This window comes from Canis lupus, chromosome 1 (assembly GCF_003254725.2).
Source record: "Canis lupus dingo isolate Sandy chromosome 1, ASM325472v2, whole genome shotgun sequence".
Classification (NCBI taxonomy): domain Eukaryota; kingdom Metazoa; phylum Chordata; class Mammalia; order Carnivora; family Canidae; genus Canis; species Canis lupus.
This window is the reverse complement of record NC_064243.1, coordinates 24,655,579-24,675,026: the sequence shown is the minus strand read 5'-3', so window position 1 is coordinate 24,675,026 and position 19,448 is coordinate 24,655,579. Positions and strand designations below refer to the sequence as shown.

At 48.5% G+C, this 19,448-nt stretch overlaps 1 protein-coding gene across 16 annotated transcripts in view; it reads left to right on the top strand.

Annotated features, from left to right (window-relative positions):
• The window catches only part of LDLRAD4 (low density lipoprotein receptor class A domain containing 4), a 383,881-nt gene that overhangs the window by 131,714 nt on the left and 232,719 nt on the right, over nucleotides 1–19,448 (top strand). For 9 of the 16 annotated variants that reach the window (XM_025422272.3, XM_049112803.1, XM_025422276.3 and 6 more), the window contains one exon: nucleotides 17,580–18,046. The exons of 5 other annotated variants lie outside the window; for them this stretch is intronic. In XM_025422272.3, the coding sequence (XP_025278057.1) occupies nucleotides 18,007–18,046 (40 nt within the window). In that variant the 5' untranslated portion in view covers nucleotides 17,580–18,006. Of the gene's footprint in view, nucleotides 1–11,500; nucleotides 11,688–14,303; nucleotides 14,381–17,579; nucleotides 18,047–19,448 lie in introns of those variants that run through there. 2 more of the 16 variants (XM_025422277.3, XM_025422280.3) reach the window with 2 other exon arrangements.

Genomic DNA, 19,448 nt, shown 5'->3' with positions numbered 1-19,448 from the left:
CTTCCGCGCCTCGGCGCCGTGTGCTCATTCATCATTGCGGCGGCTGTGTTCTGTCTCCGTGTCTGTTTCTGCACCCGTCTCCGTCCCGCGTCCTCCTGCCTGGGCTCCGCGTGTGTAAGACGTGACGCAGAACATACAACAGATAGCGTGTGTGACTACATAGCTTGAATACGGTTTCCATACGTCACGAAGCCGCGTTTGCCTGTTATTGTAACGGCCCTTGTCAGCTCCAAGCCCTTCTCTCGGGAGCCTTTGGCCTTCGTTGCCACCTGTTCCGTCCTCTGGTCACCCTGCTGTTGGTGTTGGGACTTTCTGTCCAGGCAGTGTGGGCGGCTGCAGAGGGAGGAAACGTCTTATGCCCTGAATGATTTTGCCAGAGGAAGCTGTCGGCTGTGTGCGTCCAGCCGTGGACTAGACACCAAGAGGAATGGGACGGCCAAGGCCAGCTGTGGGACGACGCATGTTAGCCAGACGCCGATGCTGGGCTCGCGTCAACAGGGCGCATGTGAGCGGAGGATCAACGGCTGCTCACCGTTCTTCTAAGGGTATTTTGTCTTCTTCCGTTCAGTTAAGTATCTGTGGAGCACTTACGTCGGGAGCCCTGTGTTGGGAGCCAGAGTGATACGCATTTATTGCCCACAGGAAGCCACTCAGCCTGGTAGTGACTGAAAAGTGAAAAATATGCTGGGATAACAGGTGCTTGAAGAAGGGCTGCGTGTGGCAGGAAGCCCCAGAGGCGAGAGTCGCAGGTGGGTGTGTGTGTGCGTGGGGGGGACGCCGCTAGGGCGCTCCAGGCGCGGGCTGGCCGCGGCCTCCGCTGGGCTTGTCGGGACGGCTGCAGCGTGGGGCTCGCACAGGAGCTGGGGGGCGATGGGCGCGAGGGGAGGAGGCGCAGCTGGACTGCAGCAGGCCACGGGGGCCGCTGAGCCTGAGCTGCACCCTGCAGCAGCGGGAGCCACCGGAGCACGCCCAGCGGAAAGGCAGCCCCACAGGGACTGGCATTCTCCAGAGCTGCACCTGTGCCCGCAGACCTTCGATAAATGCTCGGACTTACCCCCCTGCAAATACGGAAAGTGAGCTTCATGTCCTGTAGATAAATCTCCGGTCCTCGAATGTCTTGCTCTCAGAGGACAGGCTTCTCCTAAGTACCGAGGGGACTCCCAGAGCTGGAGGGCCTCCCCTCGCATGTCTCCTGCCTCGTATTTAAACCAGGGGGGATGGAATCTTGTCTCACATTAAGATCTTTCATCCATCTTGAGTTCATCAAAACCCTAGAGGAGAACACAGGCAACACCCTTTTTGAACTCGGCCACAGCAATTTCTTGCAAGTTACATCCACGAAGGCAAGAGAAACAAAAGCAAAAATGAACTATTGGGACTTCATCAAGATTAAAAGCTTCTGCACAGCAAAAGATACTGTCAACAAAACTACAAGACACCCTACAGATGGGAGAAGATATTGGCAAATGACACATCAGATAAAGGGCTAGTGTCCTCCCTATGTTCCTCTTCTTTTGATGCTCTATGAGAACAGTCTATGGAGAAACTGAGATTGAGGATGCAGGTGTGTGAAGAGGATGAGGTCTCCTGTGCTCTAAGATTGGGGCTGTCCCCAGAGGCTTGGCCTTCCATACCCTGCTGCTGGATCCTCAGCCACAACTTTTTTATTTTTATAAATTTATTTTTTATTGGTGTTCAATTCGCCAACATCTAGCATAACACCCAGTGCTCATCCCGTCAAGTACCCCCCTCAGTACCCATCACCCAGTCACCCCCACCCCCCGTCCTCCTCCCCTTCCACCACCCCTAGTTCGTTTCCCAGAGTTAGGAGTCTCTCATGTTCTGTCTCCCTTTCTGATATTTCCCACTCATTTTTTTCTCCTTTCCCCTTTATTCCCTTTCACTATTTTTTATATTCCCCAAGCCACAATTTTATGTCATCTCTGCTGTGTTGCTGTGGCCTGTCACGATCTCCCAGATAAACACCGTGAGTAATGACGGGGGCACCTTCTACTAGGTAGACTGAGTCTGCAAGAACTCTGATTCAAGGAGCTGCTCAATCAGGGAATAAACCTCTTTTTACTAATGCATATGTTTTTATTTGAGGGAAGATCTGTTACAGAATTCCCTAAAACATCAGGAACTTCACTATGTTTAAAAGTACATGAAATTTAGCTCAATTTTATATTCCGTTCTACGCCCAGCTCTGAATAACTAACTTCTCATGATATCTGAGCCATAATTTCTGTGTATATGGGACGGTGAATTGGACTGGATGACAATATCTAAAAAGCTTTTCCTGTTTCCGAATTCCACAGTTCTGCGCGAGTGTAAGAAATTAGCTTAGGGGCAGCCCCGGGTGGCTCAGTGGTTTAGCGCCACCTTCGGCCCGGGGCCTGATCCTGGAGACCCGGGATCGAGTCCCACGTCGGGCTCCCTGCATGGAGCCTGCTTCTCCCTCTGTGTCTCTGCCTCTTTCTTTCTCTCTCTCTCTCTCTAATAAATACATAAATAAATCTAAAAAAAAAAAGGAAATTAGCTTAGTTCACCATACAGTTCATCATACTTTTGAATTTAGTAGATATTTCCGTGTGCAATATCCGGGGACACTATTGGGTGAGGTCAGCCCTAGCCCCCAGGAAGTCCTAATGCACTTGGCCTTTGTGGGGTAGACCTGAAGATTGTCCTCCCTACCACAGCCACACTGGTGGTGAACACAAAAGATGGAAGTGTCTTTTCTTCCTGTTTAACTGTATTTTTGCGTGTCCTTTGAGAAGACGGGGAAGGATTTGTTTGCAGTATCTTTTGCTGATCATTAAGCTAAATTCTGAGAGAAAGTGCCAATTAAGAAGTCTTGCCCTTGGGACTATTAGCATGTAGTGAAGAAAACAGGATAAATGCAAGACGGCGGAAGGCGAGATGCAGAGAACACAAACGGCTCACAACAAATAATTATTGTATGTTAAGGGAAACGTTGGAGCATTTGGTGCTGCGAGTCCAGGGCATTCCTGGGGGGTAACTGGAAAACTGATATGAGGCACATCCTGGAGCCTTTTTTCTCCTTCCCCACCCGAAGCTACGGAGAGGACGCTGATGAAGCCATTCCCTTCACAATGACGAATTTACAGTCTAGTCCAGTGGTTGCTGGATTGTGGGTCACAGGCCACCCCCTGGCTAGCACTTGTTTGTACAGATAAAGTTTTATTGGAACACGTTACATTTACTCGTTTATGTGTTCATGGCAGCTGCTTTCACGCTATAATGACAGACGCGAGGAATAGGGGCAGAGGCCGTACGTCTTGCAAAGCCATGCACCGTCTGGCCTTGTAGTGTAGGTTTGCTGGCCCCGCTCCAGTTGCTTTTTCATGTAAACTTCAAAGTGAACAGATACAGGTGCACGATAAACATCGGCCGCTGATTCTCGGGCGAGGGTCTCACAGACTAGCAGACCTCAGTGGAGCTGGGCGTAAGCACAACTCTGTGTTTATTCCCAATTAATCTTAACTTTTTTTTTTTTTTTTTTTTTTTTAATGGAGCACTTAACAGCTCACACTGCTTTGGCATCCTCTGCTGCAGCCCTTTAGTTTGCTACTTTTTGTGTGTGTTTGTTATCGTTTAAGCCAATGCAGAAATCCCTCATCTTGACTTTATTTTCTCATCACAGCAGTTGTAGCACTCTGGCTTCCTGTGCTTTGGGAACCTAAAAAGCAACTAAGTCTCAAACGAACTCGTGGCTTTTTTTAAAGTTTGTGTGTGACATTATATACGCATGTATAAATAAATACACATATATTTTTGCCTTGTTGGAACGAAAATGTATCCCAGACTGTATGTGCGAAGTTGTCTTTGGCTGCCTGCAGGACGTACAGGACGGTGCAAATGCTGAGCTTTCTTGGTTGCCTGTGTGTGCTGACTAATCAGAGAATTGATTCTTTCCCATTTACATTTTTTAAATCAGGAAATTGTTTTTCGGGCAGCCCAGGTGGCTCAGCGGTTTAGCACCGCCTTCAGCCCAGGGCGTGACCTCGGGTCCTGGGATCGAGTCCCGCGTCGGGCTCCCTGCACAGAGCCTGCTCCTCCCTCTGCCTGTGTCTCTGCCTCTCTCTCTGTGTGTCTCTCATGAATGAATAAATAAAATTTTTAAAAAAAGGAAATTGTTTTTCAGGTAACTTGTAACATAATTCAATGATTTACAAATTCTTTGTTCATATTTTAGTTTCCAAGGATTAGTGTATATTATGCTTTTTGAAGAACGAAATACAAAATGTATCTAATGAAACAAACTGAAATAGCTCCCTTTTTATACATAGGCAAAAATGGAGATTTCTTAAAATAGAAAATCAGTGACTTGCTTTTGAATAACACACTGGAATTTTATGTGGTGTAAGATTATTTTGTAGTTTAGTCTAGATATCGACATTACTTTTGTATTGCTCTGCTCTGCATGCTTTTAACTGAAATGTGGAAACTGCTCTTACTCTGTACATTGTAATTTCATATTTTATTTTATTTTATTTTATTTTATTTATTATTATATTTTTTAAGAATTTTATTTGTCCATGAGAGACACAGAGAGAGGCAGAGACACAGGCGGAGGGAGAAGCAGGTTCCCCATGGGGAGCCTGATGCAGGACTCGATCCCAGGACCCCGGATTGTGCCCTGAGGCAAAGGCAGGTGCCCAACCACTGAGCCCCCCCAGGTGCCCCTGGACTAGGAATTTTAAGGCTAGCTGAGTTATTATTTCCATATAATTGTAGAGTTTTTCAAAATGATCTCTTATTTCTTTTAAAATGTCATGCGGAGTTTTAGTCTCCTTCGATCATACATCTCCGTTTGTAAGTATTCTAAGCATCTCATACACTTTCCACCACTAGCTTGATCCTCAATTATGTAGAATTTGCTTTAGACTTTTGTAGAGAAATCAGATTTGGAAAGACAATCATGGGTCCCCTGATGATTATACATAAATTTTGACTTGCTACCTTTGTATCCGTGCTGGATTGTCCCTGGAGGCAAGGGAAATGGGGTGGAGGGATGGTCATATAAATATAAATATAAACATAAATATAAATATAAAGCATGACTTGATTCCTCTTCAGCCCCTAACACCATCCTGTTTGCACTTTGGGAAGCTCTGGTCTAGATTATTGGTCTCCCAAGGGATCCCTGGGTGGTGCAGCGGTTTGGCGCCTGCCTTCGGCCCAGGGCGTGATCCTGGAGACCCGGGATCGAGTCCCACGTCGGGCTCCCTACACGGAGCCTGCTTCTCCCTCCTCCTGTGTCTCTGCCTCTCTCTCTCTCTATGTCTATCATAAGTAAATAAATCTTAAAAAAAAAAAAACTCTTTAGATTATTGGTCTCCCAGAATGGCCAAGCCGCAGAATCCCCTTTAGGAGCTGATTAAGAACTAGAGAGTCCTGGTCCCGGCCTCTGAGATACTGACTCACTGGCTCTGGTGTTGAGCCTGCTGCCCAGCCAGATGTGGGAACCGCTGGTCTGAAGCGTAGCAGCTCTGGTCGATGAAGGGATGCTCATCCGAGGAGGTGAGCCTCTTACTAAGTGGGTGTCTGGAGGCTCGCAGCCGCTGCTGGTGTCACAGCCTCACTCGCTCGCTGTGAGCCTCCCTCTCCCTGAGACTCTACCCGCGTGGACGTGGCTCTCCGGCCTGCGGGTGGGCGGTGGTGGCCGGTGTGCTGGCGCCCTTTGTACCTCCAGCTGATGGAATGGGGATCTGCAGTCCTCTAGCTACCAGCCTCCAGTCCCTCCTCATCCAGTTCCCATGGCAACAGATTGCAGGAAGACTGGGCATGGTGCTATCTTTACCCTGTTTTTGGCGATCTGAGGTCTGTTTCCATGGGAACCTGAAGGGAAAGGATGGTAGTCGAGTAGCTAGACGGCTTTTAAATTTCAATGGCAGCCTCACCCTCCCTATAAAGCCCCCCTTTGCCCAAGTTTACCTCGCTGGGCCCCTGTGGCTCTGAATGTAGCCTGACTCCTCCGAGGGGGGAGGGAGGTGGAGAAGGAGGGGAAAAGATGGAGCTCTTAAAATACCCTTGCAATGCCAATCATTTCCTTTTTTTGCCAAGAAGCCATTTTTAAGGTGTTGGTGTACAGTTATTTAAACGTCCTCTTCAGCTATTATTTCTTGTATGGTTTCATTGAACATAATAACGTGTTTTTATTTAAAGGAAGTGATGAGTCATTTCAACAAGAGCGATTTCTCTGATGCGGGGAATCCTTATGGTTAGTGGGTGGGCAGGGAATATCGACTGGCTGTGCACGTGGGGATAGGGATGAGGGTCTAGCGAGGTGAGGGGGGGCCAGGCCGACAGGGGCAGGGCGGGTTCTCCGGGACAGATAGGGAAACGGCCTGGGGTCAGGAAGATGTGGAATGTACCGAGGCTGGCCTATTTAGGTATTTGAATATGAGAATATTGATTTCTAACGAAACAGCCCTAGATTCTACCCCTCCGAATGTTCAGCCAACAGTGGGGTTGAGTGGCTCCCACTGAGGTGCTCTGTTTTTCTCACTCCCCCCCCCCTTTTTTTTTTTTAACTTTCTTACAGCCTGGTCAACTGACCTCACCTTTAATACATTTCCCAAGGGTTAGACAACCCTTTCCCAAGGGCACTATCACCCCCACCCTACCTTTCTTCCTTGCTTTCCATTACTGCCTTAACCTTTTTTTTTCTTTTTTCTTTTTTTTTTTTTTTTTTTTTTTTTTTTGAGGGCCATTTAGATTTTCTGGTGCCATGCACATGGATTTCATCTATTTCCCCACTTAGTCAACACTGCTGCCTTATGGTTCAGTTAATGCCCCATTTGACAGGTGAGTAGACTGAGGCTTACAGAGGTTGTATGACCTGCTTGTGGTGTGTGGTAGGCTGCTCAGCACAACTGTGCTTCTAAGCCCAGGCCGTTCGGCCACAAAGCCATGCTTACCTCTCGGAGTGCCGCCCCGCAGGCTGAGCGGCCGTGTCAGTGCCAAGGGGTATTGCAGAGCTCCCGACTGCACTAGTTCGTTTAGGGGGAGCCTCTCTCAGCACCCGCCCCCCTCACCCTCCATCATCTCTGTAATTTCTTCCATCCAGTCAGCCTAGGTAAACAGCTCCATGCTTTTTTTCCCCCCATTTTATTTATTTATTTATTTATTTATTTATTTAGTTTTTATAAATTTATTTTTTATTGGTGTTCAATTTGCCAACATATAGAATAACATGCTTTTTGATGTTAGTCTTCTATATTTACATATGTATATTTTCTTTTTTAAATTTGTATATTATTTTATTGGAGTTCAGTTTGCCAACATACAGAATAACACCCAGTGCTTATCCTGTCAAGTGCCCCCCTCAGTGCCCATCACCCAGTCACCCCCACCCCCCGCCCACCTCCCCTTCCACCACGCCTCGTTCGTTTCCCAGAGTTAGGAGTCTTCATGTTCTGTCTCCCTTTCTGATATTTCCCACTCATTTCTTCTCCCTTCCCTTCTATTCCCTTTCACTATTTTTTGTATTCCCCAAATGAATGAGACCATATAATGTTTGTCCTTCTCCAATCGACTTACTTCACTCAGCATAATACCCTCCAGTTCCATCCATGTCAAAGCAAATGGTGGGTATTTGTCGTTTCTAACGGCTGAGGAATATCACATTGTATCCATAGACCACATCTTCTCTATCCATTATCTGTCGATGGACACCGAGGCTCCTTCCACAGTGTGGCTATTGTGGGCATTGCTGCTGTGAACATCAGGGTGCAGGTGTCTTGGTCTTTCACTGGATCTGTATCTTTGGGGTAAATCCCCAGCAGTGCAATTGCTGGGTCATAGGGCAGATCTGTTTTTCACTCTTTGAGGAACCTCCACACAGTTTTCCAGAGTGGCTGCACCAGTTCACATTCCCACCAACAGTGGAGGGTTCCCCTTTCTCCGCACCCTCTCCAACATTTGTTGTGTCCCGTCTTGTTAATTGTCCCCATTCTCACTGGGGTGAGTTGGGATCTCATGGTGGTTTTGATTTGTATTTCCCTGATGGCAAGTGATGCGGAACATTTTCTCATGTGCGTGTTGGCCATGTGTGTGTCTCCTTTGATGAAATGTCTGTTCATGCCTTTCGCCCATTTCATGATTGGATTGTTTGTTTCTTGGGTGTTGAGTCTAATGAGTTCTTTATAGATCTTGGATACCAGCCCTTTATCTGATGCATCAACAAAACTAAAAGATAGCCTACAGAATGGGAGACGATATCTGGATATGTATATTTCCTATTTCAAATGCATTTGTCAATATGTTTAGTTTTTAAGTCAAAATGGGCAAAATTTAGTTTTGATGATTGCATCCTTCCTCTTGTATATTTGGGGAACAATGGCTTAGAGAAGAGTATTTTGGTGAAAAGCAGCGACAGCTTGCTTTCCTGGGTGGAACAAAATTAAATCTCCACTCTTGCTGTGTGAAGGAACTGAGTGACTTACTAGGCCCTGGGAAGGTGGGGAGTAGGGCGACATTGTCCACCGTGGTAAGGTCTCTTAATGTCCTTATGGTCCTGCCCCCTGTGCCTCCCTCGTGTCCTCCAGGGCTTCTATCTGAAGAACCTTCCTGAAGGCTCCCAGTGCAGAGCAGATGTTGGAATGAATCCGTCCTTACGTGTTGATTCCAGAAAGGAAGGGAGTAAATAAGGGCGAGATTTTGAGAAGGAAAATGGAAAAACTGCAGGAGGATGCCATGTTAGATGCAGAGAAAGTTGCCCATCCGTCTGGTGAGGTCCGTGGTGCATTTACAGTCATGAAAGGCTTCCCAGGCACTGTGTGACCTTGGCGAGTGATGGGGAAATGAGCAGTGATTTCAGGTTTTGAATTTTCTGGTTAAAATCCCATCTTGCTGCTATAATCCTGCAGCTTTCTCTGGTGGCACCCCAGGAGTTCTTTCGTGCAGATGTGATGGGGACTAGCGAGGCCGACTGACTCCACACCAAGGATAGTGGGGGTGGGCTGAGTAGACTGTTGGAATGAGAGTTTCTGGAGCCGCCAGTGATGCTTCTGAAGCTCAGCAAACTCAGCAGACTTACAAACACGAGGCTTCAGGTGCTGGAGAGACTGTCCCAGTCACACCGGGCTGGTGGAGGGGCCCGTTCTGCATTGTAGGAGAGCACGTTGCGTTGTTCCTCCTGCCCCCGGGGCTGCTTGCAGGCCACACAGTACCTGTCTCTAGGGACCCCCCCACCACTTGGTTGCTTTACTGTGTTAAGAGCACACGCGTGGGCCTCTGTTACCAAGGCAGCGGAGATTGGCCTAATGAACACTTTCTGCTTGGCCAGAGGCCTCCGGGACACACAGGGGATGGGTTATGGTCCCGTTAGTTAGATACCAGGCAGCCCTTCCCCAAAAGTCTCCCCTTCAACAGCTGCTCCTCAGGACAGATGTACTTTCATGGCTCTGCCTCCCGCAGCCGCCCAAGAAGGCGTGAAGCCCTCAGTGCTCCCTACTAGGTGCAGAGCCGGCCCTGCTCAGTCGGGCGGCTCGGCTCGGCTCGGGGCTGTCTCGGAGGCAGCGGTCAGCGTTGGGTGGACCGTCCCAGCGAGGGCCTGTCCCGCTCTCAGCTGCGGGCGGGCGGTGGCATCAGCTCGGGGGGGGAGGGGGGCAGCAGACGGTGCCGTCTCACCCTGTGTCCCTCAGACGGCTGCTGAGACGTCCATCTCCTTGGGTCTCTGTGATCAGGTTGTTCCACCGGTGCTGCCTGGGCCAAACGAGCTCCGCTTCCAGAATTTGCCGTGTCTCAAGTGGCAGGTTCTCGTGGTTGGACTCTAAGTCATTCTTGAAAGATCGAGCTAGAGACAGTCCTTTCACTCTCCTATGAGAACGTGTGCTTTTCCTAGGGTAGCCAGGGCATCGGAGGTCTTCCTTGGTGCTGTGCGGCACACGGCACGTATCATTTCCTTTTCTGGTTCCCTTACATGGTAGAGACACCACCACGTGGAGAGGAAGTTGTAAGTTCTGAGAAGGTACGGGGTGGGCCTGTGTCTGTCTGCTGTGCAGACCGTGGGGAGGAACGGTTTTCTCTTTTCCGGACTCCTAAATCTCGTTGTAACGGTATTTGGGCAGTAAGGAGCCTTTCTGCCGAGGCACAAGTCTCTAGACAATTGTGTGTGTGTGTGTGTGTGTGTGTCCCAACTTCGGGGGGTGTATCCCCAAAATTGCACCTACACTAAATTGAGCAGTAGTCCCTGCTGGCTACTGGTCAGAGCCTTACAGGCCCAGGTGTTGGGCACATTCCCGTCACGTGCTCACTGTTACATCTCTTGTCTCTCACGTCTGTCCCAGACAACATTGATTTTTCTTGGAAATATCTAAGAAAAATATTATTGGAGTATCTCTATCCAACACTGCCCACCTCAAACCGGGCATCGAGTGGTAAAAAATCATAAAACAGAGGGATGCCTGGTTGGCTCAGTCAGTAGAGCATGGGACTCTTGACCTTGGGGTCATAAGTTTGAGGCCCATGTTGGGTGTGGACATGACGTAAGGAAGACGAAATCTTTAAAAAATTGTAAAACAGAAAATTACTTTTTTCCTAAATGGATATATATATTTTTTTTCTCAGAAAATGAATATGAGCAAACAAGACAAAACTACAGTCATGAAAAATTTAGACGTTCCCCACGTGTTTTGATTAAAGATGCAAATGTGGAATGGGTCTGGAGCTTCGTAAGCAGGGGAGCTTCAGGAAACCTTTGCTCGTGCAAATGACTAAAATTATATAGATCGTTCGTCTCCCTAGGAGTATCGGCTGGGCTATTGTCGATCAATTTTTATTGGCTTTTAAAGGGTTGGGGTTTCTGTTCCCACACCTCCCGTTACGTAGACGAGTGCCGGATTTATCCCGCTGTTGGGAGGGGTCATTGGGATGTCCTCTTTGTGCCCCGTCATTCTCGGGGCTTCTGGGAGTTTGAGAAATGGGTGGAAAGGGCTTAGAAAGTCAGCACCTTACAAAGGGAGTGAACCAAACAGGGAACGGGAAGGAAGAAAGTCGGATCGGAAGATCGACCCTGTTGGTCGTTTTCTGGCAAAGAGTGTAGAACCTGGTAAAGTTTATTTATCACGGTCTGTTGCTGCGTCTTGAATTTGATATTTCAATTAGAAACCTGAAAAATTTGATGATCAAGAGGCTCTTTTTCCTTTTAAAAGCCATTTTTTTGTCATTTTTCTCCTTCTTGTCTTCTACCGCATTTCATACCAAATATCTCACCCACACATTTTGTCTAATTTTGTATCATTTTCCCTGATCCTTTCTGTCATTAATTTTAGCTGATACAAAACGATTTTAAGCTTAGATTTTTATCTATCAAGAACGTTAAAAAATCAACTGAGGAACCATGAGATAAAATGCTATTTTTGCCTAATTAAGTCAGGTGAATACTAGAAAAAAGTGGGTGGGGAATGTTCTTTATTTTTACTTAAAAAAAATTTTTTTTAAAGATTTTATTTATATGAGAGAGAGCGAGAGCACAAGTGAGAGAGGAAGCACGAGCGGGGGAGGAGGAGCGGGCTCCCTGTTAAGCGGGAAGCCTGACTCAGGATGGCGTCCCAGGACCCGGGGCTCAGGACCCGAGCAGAAGGCAGATGCGTAACCGCCTGGGCTGCCCAGGCGCCCCTGGAATATTCTCTGAAGACATAATTTATCAATCTGCTGAGGTGAGTTGTCATCTTGTAGCAGCTGCTATCTCTTTGCCATTCACTAGAGACCAGTGTTTTGTGTCTGTTTCCCCATTAAACATACAGTATTTCCAGGAGGTGGGCTCCCTCACTGCTTCTGTTTTATAGATGAGGAAACTGAGGCTCAAGGGGTTAAGTGACCGTTAAAGTCACGCGGAGCCGAAAACGAGGTGCACCCAAGGTCGTCCAGCTCAGAGCCCGCCCTTTGGGCCACTGGACTGTTTGTGTACAAAGCTCTCACTTGAGTGTGCTTTAAATGTTTGCACTGTCCGGGCCTCAGACTCGCAGGTGGAGTGTCCCCGCCAAGGGCCCTCCAGGGTCTGGGGCCAGGGCCAGCAGCCTCACGGGGCACCACAGCCTCAGGACGTCGTGCAGCTGATGCAGCTCAACGAGGAGGCGGTCAGGCTGGAGCTCGGTGTGACTCGGTGCTGCGCGACCAGCATTTACTGGGCACCTGCTGTATTCTAGGCCCCGTGGAGGCCCACGCCGAGGATACAAAGATCAGCAAAAGGTTTCCATTAGCAAGCACCTCCATACACCCTATAGGCAGTTTGGGGACAGGATCCCGGTTTGCTTTGCTCACTCCTATCTCCCCATCCCCTTGCTAGAGTCCTCATCCCACAAAGAGCTATTGAAATGCTGAACGGGGACGATGCAGCTCATGCAGAGCTCTGTAGGCCAGAGAGCGGGGTGGTCAGCGGGCAAGGCCTCCTGTTCCTGTCAGCTGGGGAATAGTTGGGGCCCAGGAAGGTGGAAAGCACCTCCGCGTCCCTTGGTCTCCGTTGGCAGTTGGTACCGGTGTGTGCTGTACCTCTGAGCTCTGCCTTGCTTGTCGCAGTCCCTTGTGATGCATCCCTTCTCCTCCCTGAGCCTCCGTTTCCTCCATCAAATGAAGGAGTGAGAGAGACAACGTCTCATGGCTTCCTGTGTCCCTAAATACGATGAGGAGATAGTTATAGACGTACAGATTCCCCAGGGACTGTTATCCTACTAACTTACTTGGGGGGAAACTTCCTGCACCTTGATTTGGGCCTCAGACCGTAGGTCCTTCGGGATTTATCAAGTGTTGTGTATGCCAAAGCGACGCTTTATAGGACGTTCTAATAGAATTGCTGCTGTTGCCTTTTGTAGCTCGTGCGTATATTTGAAATGAGGGTTTCAGATTTTGTACTTGCTTGCAAAAACGATGACCTGACTCTCTGGAGCCCATCAAGCTACCAGGGCTCTGGCTTTATAGCTCTGGCAACACAACCTCAAATTGTCTTGTGCCCCCACATCATAGAAATTAGAAGTAGTGCGAGGGATCGGCCCCACCCCAGGTCAGCCTCTCCTGTTCCGGGCAGCTCGTTTCTCTGACGTGCTCTCAGATTTGGGTTCATGTGCAGATTTTCTATACTTGGTCATTATATTCTTTTCACACACACTGTCTTGTCTCCCTTGACCAGAGACGTGGCCACAGGGGAAGACCCAAGATCAGAAGGGACCTAGGGTTTCACGTCTTTACAGATGAGAAGGTGGGAGCCTGAGGGCTGAGGGACCCGACTAAGCCCCCTGCCCCCCGCCCCGTGGCTGCCTTGAGGGCAGGGAGCATGTTTTTTTCCCTAGGACACACCTGTTTGCTGTTCGAAATAATGAGACTCTTGGGCGCTTGCCAAGGTTCAGAGTGTCTGTTTGTGAGATGGAGAAGCTCGGGTGGGAAACGCTCCGTCTCCTGGGGGTAACTCTTTTTTTTAATTTATTTTTTTATTTTTCATTGGTGTTCAATTTGTCAATATATAGAATAACACCCAGTGCTCATCCCGTCAAGTGCCCCGCTCAGTGCCCGTCACCCAGTCACCCCCACCCCCCGCCCTCCTCCCCTTCCACCACCCCTAGTTCATTTCCCAGAGTTAGGTGTCTCTCATGGTCTGTCTCCCTTTCTGATATGTCCACTCATTTTTTCTCCCTTCCCCTTTATTCCCTTTCACTATTTCTTATATTCCCGGGGTAACTCTTGCTTCGGACTCTGGCTGGAAGTAGATCCTCAGGTTTCTTCTCTCTGCTCTTTCTCACGTCTGGTCTGTCTTGCTCAGTGTCCATTGTCGCTTTAAACTTAAGTGAACCAGCCAGAAGTGGAGTTTTTTTTTTTTTTTCTTTCGGTGAGCAGTGTAGTACGACTCTTAATGTCTTAATTTTTATGTTTTTATTTTATTTTTATTTTTTATTTCTATTGTTTTGGTCAAGGTTAGAGCTGTCTCTTCACGTCTCAGTGTCCCGTTCCCCCTCGGACCTCTCTGGTGGGGAGTAGAGCAGTGAGAAACCATCAGACCCAGGCATGGGGCCTCCGCTCCCCGAGTGTCTTCGGCCTGGAGCCCGTTCGGCTGCTCAGTCTGGCTGTCCCCTAGGTAACCGACACTCCGCCAGGAAAGCAGTCTGTCTGCACGGAGAGGAAATACAAAATGAAACTGTAGTGTTTATTCCTTGTGCACTACAAATGTTTTGAGTGTTTGTAGATTTTTTTTTTTAAAGGTTGTTTCACTTCATTTCTGGGTTTTGGCCTTTGTGTCTACTGAGTGACCCTAATGTTTCCTGAATCGCATGTGTCTATTTTTGTAGTGCGATTTTGTGAGAGCCGTGATCTGTTGAATGCAGTCTTCATTCCCCCAATGATTCCCAGGAGGACTGCACTTGATGTAAGTTTTTATGAATCAGGGGTAAAGCAAACATATTCTTTAACTTATTTGGTTAGGTTCTGTGGGTGTTCATGTTTTTTTAAAAAAGTGTCCCTTCCTGTGGGGATGTTTTTCCATTTGATGTGCTCAGTTTCCTTAGTAACTGTTGCTCTCTTATGGGAGGGATTTAATGACATTTTTCAAGTGCGGTATTGAATTAATTTATTTCCTGGTTGGGCTTTCCCATCTTTCCAAGGTAAATAGAACACACGTGTGTGTGTGTGTGTGTGTGTGTGTGTGTGTGTGTGTGTGTATGTGTGTGTGGAGAAGACAGGACGATGTTCCCCTGCTTGCTGTACTGGGGGCTCTTGATGGCTTACGATGACTCTGAACTTGCATCCTGGGTGAATCGCCTCCCTGTGTTTACTCTTCCTTCATTTTCTCCCCCCTTGATTTCCCTGATTTGAGTATTATTGGGGTTAAGGCACTTTAGTTTAGGGAATTTAGGCTTACCTGACATCCGCAGGTAGCCCGGGAAGCACAGATGGAGGGTCCAGAGGTGCAGGCCCAGTCCTGACTCCCCCGTGCAGTAGTTTTTGGAGTTCAGTCTCCTAACCTCTGTGCTTTTATTCATTTATTTATATTTATTTATTTATTTATTTTCTTTTTTTTCCCCCCCGCTCTGTGCTTTGAGGGGATCTGAAACAACGTCCTCTGAGGGTCTCTCCCGGAGGATGCTCCGTGGGTGTGAGCACAGGGAGTTACTGCCCCAGTCACTGTCTCACCCTGACCCTGGGGAGGAGGGGACGCCCACCCACTTCAGAGGCTCCAGCACCGCAGAGTAGCCTCTCGGCCAGGACGCGCTGCCCGTGGGCGGCTCGTCTTGGAAGCGTTGGCCCAGCTCCCCGGTGTGCTGCATTGGCAGGGTCCAAGCTGCCAGGGGGAAGCGGAAAGTCAGCCGCTCACCGTCCTCGTCCTCACAGGCCTACACTCCAGCAGGGGAGAGGGCGATGGTGCTCAGGGCCCCTGCGTGCAGCCGTGACCTGGAGCAGTGACGCGGAGCTGGCAGCCAGGCTCTGAGGTCACCCGGGGATGTCAAGGAGGGCTCATAGGGCTGGGTCATTTGAACTGAGGTTGGAAGGGGAGCAGAATGAGGGTGAGAGCCATAGGAGGGGGTTAGACGGGAGACGTGGATGACGTAGCATTCGTTCCATTGCTATGCCTTTTTGTTGATGCTTGGTTGGTTACTAAGCTGTGAAAGCAGATGTGCTTTGCATTTGCTGTTTCTGGGACCTAATCCCCCAGCTCTGTTCCACAGCCTGTCGGGTCATCCGACACTTTCTTGCTGAGTGTGATGGGCTTCCTGGCCCTGTCTCAGATGATCGGGTCCCTTGCTGAACGCAATGAAGTCTCCAGGTCCTGGGCCTCCTCACCTCTTTCTTGCATACTTCTAGAATGGGTATCTGTGTTGCTAGTGGCTGGGAAGAAAACATTTTATGGCATTTTACAGTTAAGTTTTAACTTAAAAATTGTGTATAAAAAATAAAAATAAAATAAACAATAAATAAAAAAATAAAAATTGTATGTATTCCTGAACGTATGCAGGAATATAAAAGTTACTCATTAAGGAGATAATACAGTTGTGTCCGTCTGGTCTTTATTGGGAAACCCACACATCGTACCCTAAAATTCCTAAAAATCCATGCCAGTACCTTGCCTGATACTCCAAGATGAGCTGCTACACACCTGTCACCATACTTCTCGTTTAGAAGAATTGAAAACAGATGGTAAGATGGATAAAAATGGCAAAAAAAGAAAAAAGTTGTTCTGTTTCTGTCCATATCTGCCTTAGTCTTCCCCATAGCCATTTGAAATGTGATATAGGTTAGCTTGATTTTTTTTAAGTTTTGCAATAAAACAAAATAAACAGAAAGCCTACAATAAAATAACAACAAACACCTCATCACGCTTCACATTGTCTCTGAGTTTAAAAACAGAGAATAAATAAAGTCTAGCATTTCTGTGCATGGAAAGCACCATAGCAAAGGGCAAAGAAAATCAAGGTTTTAAAGAATAGGGCGGGTAGGTTTTTGTTTTTTTCTGGCAATTCCATTTCCTAAGAATGATAGGTATAGTATATGTGATTAGGTTTACGTTAGAAGTTAGTGTAGGATTTTAGGGTGCTGATACTGTGAGTGTTGGTCATTTTAAGTGGAATGTTTCAGTTCAGAGAAAAAAATGTTTTGTCACATTTTCAAGTACTTCAAAACCATCATTTTCAGAAATGATTTTTAATTAAAGTAAGGTTTTTTTTTTTTTAACCTATTCATTAAGTGTAAGGACTCATGGTATGCTACACCCTATTAACTGTGATACTGCAGGTCCATGAAGTCAACATAGACTGAAGTGATATTGGAAAAAAAAAAAAAAAAAAAAAGGTTTCTTTTCCTCTAATACCGGAGATGACTATTTGGGTTCTGTTTTAAAAAGTCTCATCCTTTGGATTTGTGACATTCTTGTTATCGGTGCTGCTTCTTGTGTAATATAACAACACGAGACTATCTGGAAAGTGTTTCGTAAAGTGCTTTTATGATTATGTAATATGTAACGTAAATTTTCAGATTAAGTTTGCTTTTCCTCCTCACTCTTTAAAAGATTGATACAGGCCTCCGTTGTCCCCTTTGCTAGTCTTATTTATTTATTTATTTATTTATTTATTTATTTATTTTTTTATTTTATTTTTTGATATTTTTGATAAACTACTCAACCCGAGTCATTCCCGGAGCGCTGATGGCGATGGGTATGAACCTCAGACCTCACTTCTGATCCCTCGGGAACAAGCCCAGGAAGTGGGTCTCTTCTGCAGGGTATCTGTGGACTCTGAGTAACTGAGCGAAAGGCATTTGGATGTTGTGTGACCTTTGTAGCCATCTCAGCAAGGCTTAGAGCAGAGGACGCTGGCTTCTTCTGTCTTTTTTTTTTTTTCTGGGCACAAGTAAAAGCTACCTCTGCTCCCCGCCCCTTCACAGACACGCAGGGAAAGGTGCTGGACCTGCCCCCTCCCCGGAGCTGCTGCAGTGCCCACGAGCACCACTCCGGGTGGCTTTCTCTCTCTCTCCCTCTCTCTCGTTCTCCCTCTTTCTTTCGGCCCCTATGGGTCTACTGAGTTTGATGCTCCTACAAGTCATCAGGAAAGTGATCTCTTTCTTTTTAATTTCAGCAAGGGGAGAGGCGAAGCACAGAGAGCAGCAGATCAGACCATACTGAGCTCCCTTAGAGCGGCTGAGACCGTGGAGGATGCTGGCTGCCAAGTGGCTGACGAGGGCCTCACTCTAAGGTGGGAGAGCAGGTCTCAGCGGGACAGCGTCCTCTGCTCCTGGGCTCACCATGGCCTTCACCCTTTGGCTGGACGGCTGACGTGACTGTGTGCCCCAAGTGTGCACGCTGCTGGACTGGGTGCTGTCCCAGGTACTGCTCTCAGTGTCTGGGAGCAGGGCAGGTGGGCATCAGATGCTACCACAAGCCGGACGGGGCAGAGCGATGGACTCCGACAAGCTAAGATGGAAGTGACCTGAGGCCTTGCCCAGGCGATTTCCTCTTGACAGGATAGCTTAAGAGTTGGAGCACAGGCTTGTCTGGGGAGCAGTATGCAGGAAGCTGGTTTTCAGGCCACAAATGCTTTCACAGGTGAGAACCCTCCACACTTAAAGCTTTATTTCAACTTTTAGTTGGTAGGTTGATAAAACACCAAACAGCTCTATAAGAGGAGTGTGCATTTGCATTTATGAGCTGAAGGCCTTACAGAGGCAAGGGGCTCAGGCTGCCATGGAAACTGACTTTGACAAAATAATACTATGTTTCTCTGCTCTCTGAATAGGAATTTGAAAACGCATTTGGCATTTTGCGATTCTGCTTTTGTTGAGCAATGTGGCACGCACGATATCCCCAAGTCGCTGTTCTCTAAAGGGAATAGGTTACTTGCGGAGTAAAGGTCGGGGGTGGGTTTTTCTTTATGGAACTGGGAAGTGTCTCCGAGGGAATAGAGTTATCGATGATGAGCGACTTCTCCCTCCCCATCTCCAGTTTTGCTTCTCCGATTTGCTCATGTGCAAAGGGTGCTGGGGCGCGGTTCTGCTGAACTAGCCACGCTGTTAGGATTCTTCTCACATAAGGGGGCCCCCGGAGAAGCCCCACATCAATACCTGACATTGCTATGCACTCAGAGGCAAAGGGTTCTGGTTCGTGCGTTTTGCAGAGAATCAGTCCGGCCCATGCTCCCGAGCCGTGGCCTGCAAGGCAGGGCCTTTCGAATGTGGGTCCTTGCTCCTTGTCTGATTCACTCGACGTCCCAGGAAGCCACCAAATCCTTGCGGACCGCTGGCTCCTCATGAATGAAACAGGGGCTTTGAAGTCGAAGAGACTCCTGGAATCCAGGAGAAACATTTCTACACAAAAAGAGGTGTTTTTGTGTTTACGGAAAGATGGTGGAATCACCGTGAGAAGCAACCGTATTCTGTGGTCCCGTGACCCCTAGGGGTGCGCAGCGGTTCAGGGTTGGCTACAAGAGCAGGTGAGGCTGCCGGGCTGAGGCCCGCAGGGACTTCTCCCCACCGAGCTCCGTCCTTGGGCGGCCGTGGCTCCTCGGGCGTCCCTTTGCTCGTCCGTAAGTGGAGACGGCCTTGGTCAGCCCTCGGCGTCTGCAGCTGCCCGGAGGGAGGGTGAGGCCAGTGTGCGGGGTGCGGCCACGGGCCTCCACGCGCCCTGGGCCGGTGGGTCCCGACGTGGACTTAAGTGTCCAGCGGGTGGCCCCGTCCAGTCCTCCGTGCTCCCGCTCCCGGGGCCCGTCGGCACCTGCACCTGGACGTGGGAGCCCCCCCAGGCCATCGGCACCTGCACCTGGACGTGGGAGCCTCCCCGGGGCCCATCGCCACCTGCAACTGGATGTGGGAGCCCCCTCCCGGGCCGTCGGCACCTGCACCTGGACGTGGGAGCCTCCCAGGGCCCGTCGCCACCTGCACCTTGATGTGGGAGCCCTCCCGGGGCCGTCACCACCTGCACCCGGACGTGGGAGCCTCCCCGGGGCCCGTCG